Source organism: Pundamilia nyererei, unplaced genomic scaffold (assembly GCF_000239375.1).
Source record: "Pundamilia nyererei isolate P.nyererei 1_Seehausen unplaced genomic scaffold, PunNye1.0 scaffold00001, whole genome shotgun sequence".
NCBI classification, from domain to species: domain Eukaryota; kingdom Metazoa; phylum Chordata; class Actinopteri; order Cichliformes; family Cichlidae; genus Pundamilia; species Pundamilia nyererei.
Window position 1 is genome coordinate 105,068 of NW_005187402.1, and position 5,690 is coordinate 110,757.

Here is a 5,690-nt window from a genome sequence, read left to right on the forward strand (position 1 = left end):
TAATTCACATATGAAACTATAAATTGTGATTGTAAATGGTTTAAAAGCATGTAGAATAGCATATGTAGGCAAGTATATTTCTCCGCTTTTTATTAAGAAGCAAAAACAAAAAGGAAAAAAAAAAGAAACAGGGCAGGGTTCAGTGGTTGAATCATCCGTCCCCACCAATGCCAAAACCAAATCTACACCCTTGTGGGTAGTGGATCTAGTCTTGTGACTCTGCGTCACCGTCTCCTGTCTGCAGTGACTCAGAGTCAGCTGACTGAAGAGTTGCTGCTGATTGGCCTAGGCTGACAGAAAAACAGTTAAGTTTAATAAACATGAAACGCGTCAAAGATCAATAAATCAGTCAGACCTGAGAACTTGGACACTCGTTTTGAAGTTTTAAACTTTATTTAAAATGTCCCTGAGTGTTTACTTGGTGTTTTTGGAGATAAAGGTTGAGTTATCAGTTGAAAGGTTTTATTGTCCAGATTTCAGGACCAGGTTTAAAACGCTTCAGTCACGTGACCATGAGCATATCTTTGGTTTTGATTGGAGAGTAAGCAGCAGAGCCCGAATGATTGATTTATTAATCCAATCCCCGTCAGCTGTGAGCTCTGATCAGTCCGCCTAATTATTGATGATTAGTTTCATATCGAAAGCCTGCTCTGTGATCAGGTGTTGAAACCGTCTTGTAAGGATGACTTTGCGATATTTTATCATGAACTTTAAACAGGTCACATGACTCAGGGAAAGTACCTCATTGGAAAGCCGCTGAGTCATTCCTCGGTTGCCATTGGTCCTGTGGGCGGGACTCTGAGAAAAAGCCAATAGAAGGCCGAATCTGTGTTTACTTCCCTGACGTCACAGACGTCGTTTCCCACGTTTGTCGCGGAAGTAAACATAAAGCAGAGCGAGAGATTTCAAAGTGCGTCACAAACTCACCAACTCCCGGACCTGGACACCTCTCAGCGGACATAGACATAAACCCGGCCTCCGGTTGACTATCAGCGAACAACACGCAGACATACACCCAGCCTCCGGTTGACGATCAGCGTACAGAGACACAGGTGTACCCGGTGTCAGCGGCAGGATGTCGGTGACTGTTAAGGCCTACCTGCTGGGGAAGGACGAGGCGGTGAAGGAGATCCGCAGGTTCGCGGTGGATCAGGACGTGTCCTGCAGCTTCGAGTACCTGAGCAGGAAAACTGCGGACGTGTTTGGAAACCTGAACAACTTCAACCTGTTTTACCGAGGTGAGCGCGCGGGGGTTCAAATGAGGGATTTACACTCTGACCGCTTCCTGGATTCTTATTGATTGTTTTAAGTTGTGACTGTGAGAGTGGGGACGTAACTGAGTTAGTGCGCAGGCGCACACTCACCTGACCAGACTCACCCGTTTCCCTGTAAACACATGAAACCGTAATCAGTTGTCGTATTAATCTTTATTTATAGTCATGTAAACGGACAAACACCCTCAAAGTTAGTCTGGAATTATAAAGTCACCTGCAGCCTTTGTAGTTCACCAGTGTGTGACTAATGATGATGATGGTGTTGCAGATGAAGATGGGGACCTGGTGGCCTTCTCCTCTGATGATGAGCTCATGATGGGTCTGGGGTGCATGAAGGACTCCACCTTCCGCCTCTTCATCCGAGGTATGTTTGCGGTTTGTATAAATGTTATTGCTCGCGGTATCCGTCCTCCAGCTGTGGTAATATAGCTTCATTCTTACAGAGAAGAAGGAGCACAGACGGGACTTCCCTCTCCATGCTTTCCCTCCCTTTGCCTTTGGGCCTCCCCCTCCCCCTGCTGGAGGTCCTCCACCTCCCCATGCTGGAGGTCCTCATGCCCCACCCCATGGACCACACATGGGTCCGCCTCCTCCTCATGTGGCCCCACCCTACACCATGCACCCCAACGTTACCTGTGATGGCTGCGATGGCCCTGTGATTGGGACCCGCTTCAAGTGTTCAGTGTGTCCGAACTACGACCTCTGCTCCTCCTGCCAGGCTAAGGGGAAGCACACTGAGCACGCTCTACTGCCCATTTGGCACCCACTGCAGGTGAGTCTACCTGTGCAGGTCTGCAGGTGTCCTGTTCAGGCCCTTCAAAACATGACTGTGAGGCTGTGTTTTACAGTGGTTTCCTCGGGGGAAGTGGATGAAGAGGATGAGACACTGCACGTGGAACCTGAACCAGAACCAGGCTCAGAACCAGGACAACGACCCGGACCAGAACGAGTCTAGCCCTTCCAAACCTGCTGCTGATGCCAACACCCCCTCTGGTGAGTTCTGCCATCTTGGTTAAAGTGATACTTGATCAATAAGTCAGATCAGAGCAGATAAGGTCAGGAAGCGATGTACAAGAGGGAAAATGCAGCAACATTTCAAAATAAAAAGACCACGTGCGGACTGAATGGTCATGACATCAGAGCCGCGTTTGTGTGGCCCTTTAAACATCCTGTCACAGCACTAAAATAATGTTATGTGTGACATCTGTGTGATTTTAAAACATCTTTTATTTCTCCCTGCAGGCTCTCAGACCAACGTGGACTTCCTGAAGAACATTGGCGAGGGCGTGGCAGCCATGTTGAGCCCACTAGGTGAGTGTCAGTCTCATTTAAACAGTTGTTTGATGCTGTAAGGTAAAGACTATGATGTCACTGTGTTTGTGCATGTGAGATGAGTGAAGATCTCTAGCTGGCTCTAAAACAGGAAGTGGTGTGTGTGTGCTTTACACAGGTATCGATGTGGACATCGACGTGGAGCACGAGGGACAACGGACCAAGGTGACCCCACCTACTCAGAGTGGGGGGGGTGAGGGCGATGAGGAGATGGAGCATACGAGCAGTGAGGGCGGGGCCAGTCTAGGAGCAAAGGTAACTTTTAATTTTATAAAACCTCAAAGTGCTTCATGATGTAAATATCAGAAGAAAGAACAATCAGCTGATCCTGACGGGACAGCAGGGAGGAAGAACTCCCTTTTAACATCTCCTGTGACCTTTTAGCGTGGTGACCCTCAGGTGAGCAAGGACTCTGATGAGGAGTGGACCCACCTGAGCTCCAAAGAGGTCGACCCCTCCACAGGTGAACTGCAGTCCCTGCAGCCCGACAACCAGGAGCAGGGGCCCCTGTCTGAGGGGCAGGCGGGCCCCAGCGGGCTGAGGGAGGCGGCACTGTACCCACACCTGCCTCAAGGTAAGCTGGCATCCACACTCTGTGACTTTAGTTCTGTTAGTACTGACCTCTAAACCCTGCTGACCTCTTGCCCTCAGAGGCTGACCCCCGCCTGGTTGAGTCCCTCGCCTCGATGCTCTCGATGGGCTTCACTGACGAAGGCGGCTGGCTCACCCGCCTCCTTCAGGCCAAGAACTTTGACATCGGCGCTGCGCTAGACGCCATCCAGTATGCCAAGCAGCCCCGCCCACACTAGCACTGATGATATCATCACGATGTCACAACATGCATCTGATTATTTCTGCTCTGTTGTCTGAATGATAATCAATACTGTCCATTAATCAATGTTTCTGTTCTCTTTATTGATCATCATATAAACGTTTCTGTGTGAGCAATAAAAGCATGAAGAAAAGCACAGTCTGTCAGAGTCTCCTCTTTAGAAACACACAAATGCACAATCACTCCGGGAGACGTTTAACAAGGAAGTCGTCGTCAAAGTTAAAGTCCTCGCCGCTGTCGAACATGGAGGTAACAGGAAGAAGAGGGCGGGGCCTGCTGATTATTCCAGAGCAGGAGGGAGCAGCGACACCACTTAAAGACTGACTCCACTCACCAACTGCAGGCTTCTCCCCCTCCTGCACCTTTGAGTCAGGGCTGAGGAAATTAGCCCACCTGGTGGTGAAGAGGGTGGGGCTACAGGTGTTTATGGTTGAAGGTGTTTGGAGTTTCATACAGTTTAGCTGCAGAGAAGAGCAAAGGTTAAAGGTCAAGTACATGAGGAGGCATTCTGCTCTTCTCACAGTCTGAAGGTCATGGGTCTGAGCGCTGAAGGTGAGCAGCTCTGTTTACCTGTTCAGATGTGTGGACATCCTCTGGTCCTGCTTCCTCGGCTCGCTTCCTCTTCCTGTCACAGGTCAAAGCGATGATTTCAGTGTGATTAGTGATGCTGAACTCTAAGAACTCTTTGTGAGCCACTCATCATGAATGAGTAATGAACTGCTGTTCCTCCAAATGTCTTTAAAAACAAGTCTAAATTTATGTGGGATTTTCTCTGATCCACACAGGCTCAAATATGTACGCAAACCTCCACTGATATTTGGTTTAATGCTCCTTAGCAAGTTCCACATCGACCCCATGCTTCAACAAGCCTCTTTTCTAACAACATTCACACATTCACACTCAGATGGACGCATCGGAGAGCAACTTGGGGTTAGTATCTTGCCCAAGGATACTTGGCATGCAGACTGGAGGAGCCAGGGATCAAACCACCAACCTTCCGATCAGTAGGCGACCTGCTCTACCTCCTGAGCTACAGCCACCCCACAGATAAAGATGAAGGCGGTAACCCCAGCGAAGACTGTTTCCTTGAATCTTATTGAATTGAAACAACTAGAAGCTCAGTGTTCCAACATTCACATGTTAGGGTACAACACATATGCTACGGTAAGGTTGAGCCAGGACAACAGGATGAGATTGGGTACCAAGCCCCAAGTGGGATGGAAGAAGGATAGCTGTGAGAGGACCTGAATGACAGGATCATGGCGAGGCTTGAAACCTGGATCCTCCAAAGATCTACCTGATGACTATCCAGCTGATGCTTGTACAGGTGTTCCTGTAGTTCTTCTTTTATCGTCACTCTGTTCTGGCCAAAACTTTTAAAAATGCTGTACAAATAAAGCTGACTTGACTTAAATCTTTCAGTAACTAAGTTGAGCCGGAGGATCAGAGACGATCCTAAATTAATTAAACAGTTCCATACCCTAACATTCATGCCTGTGATGATGATGATGCCTCCAACAACACCTGTCAACATTCACCTGTCAGTCATCTTGATGCCATGGAGCTGCCTTCGATTTCCTAAATCCTTCTCCTCAGGCTCTGCCTCATCGTCTTGCTCCACCTCCTCAGGTGTGTCCAAGTATTTGCTCCAGCGGCTCACCGGTTCGTCTGTCTGCTCCTCATCCTCCTGCTGCTCCTCCTGCTGCTCCTGCTCCCTGTAAACGGGAAAGACCTGTGAAGACCTGGTGGTGTTAAAAGACGGCGGGACTACAACACACAGTGGAACTGAAACCTGGTTACCATAGTGACCAAGAACGGCGCTCTTGCTCCTCCATCATGGCTCCTCTCATGGCGTTTAGTTTCTGAACGTGACGTCTGCAGTCTGCCGCATTGCCCTGCCCAAACTCCTACCGATCAATCAGATGAGATCGATCAGTCAGAGGATAAACTAAGAGCAGGCTGGTAAATGCAATGACGTCCTCACACTGAGCTGTTTATGTGACCTCTGATTGATAAGAAACACAGTTTATACATTAATGATACCCATGAACCATCCTGCGTGACACCCACGAAGACTAGCCAGAGAACAGAAAGTACAGCAATAAAGGTTATTCAAAGCAGTAGGGTACGAGTGAACAGAGTCAACAGGTTTTTTCTTTCTGTTTGTTAATGATCAATATAAGGTTTAGAACTAAAGCGGTAAGAGGAAAGGAGGGGGACTGGCAGTTTTTGTGAACGACAGATGGTGTAAC

General features: G+C 48.4%; 2 protein-coding genes across 4 annotated transcripts in view; one reads left to right on the forward strand and one right to left on the reverse strand.

The window, feature by feature from the left end:
- The first annotated feature begins 845 nt into the window (after positions 1-845).
- On the forward strand, positions 846-3,574 carry sqstm1 (sequestosome 1). The gene is made up of 8 exons (XM_005719395.1): positions 846-1,238; positions 1,543-1,638; positions 1,718-2,046; positions 2,123-2,267; positions 2,517-2,585; positions 2,725-2,861; positions 2,991-3,180; positions 3,258-3,574. Exons 1-8 carry the CDS (start codon positions 1,076-1,078, stop codon positions 3,413-3,415), a joined length of 1,287 nt encoding a protein of 428 aa, XP_005719452.1. The 5' UTR covers positions 846-1,075; the 3' UTR covers positions 3,416-3,574.
- The window catches only part of mrnip (MRN complex interacting protein), a 7,550-nt gene continuing 5,360 nt past the window's right edge, over positions 3,501-5,690 (reverse strand). For all 3 annotated transcript variants that reach the window (XM_013911496.1, XM_005719925.2, XM_013911472.1), the window contains 4 exons: positions 5,239-5,345; positions 4,977-5,153; positions 4,009-4,063; positions 3,501-3,899 (listed from right to left, as the gene is read on the reverse strand). In XM_013911496.1, the coding sequence (XP_013766950.1) occupies positions 3,618-3,899; positions 4,009-4,063; positions 4,977-5,153; positions 5,239-5,345 (621 nt within the window). In that variant the 3' untranslated portion in view covers positions 3,501-3,617. The remainder of the gene's footprint in view (positions 3,900-4,008; positions 4,064-4,976; positions 5,154-5,238; positions 5,346-5,690) is intronic.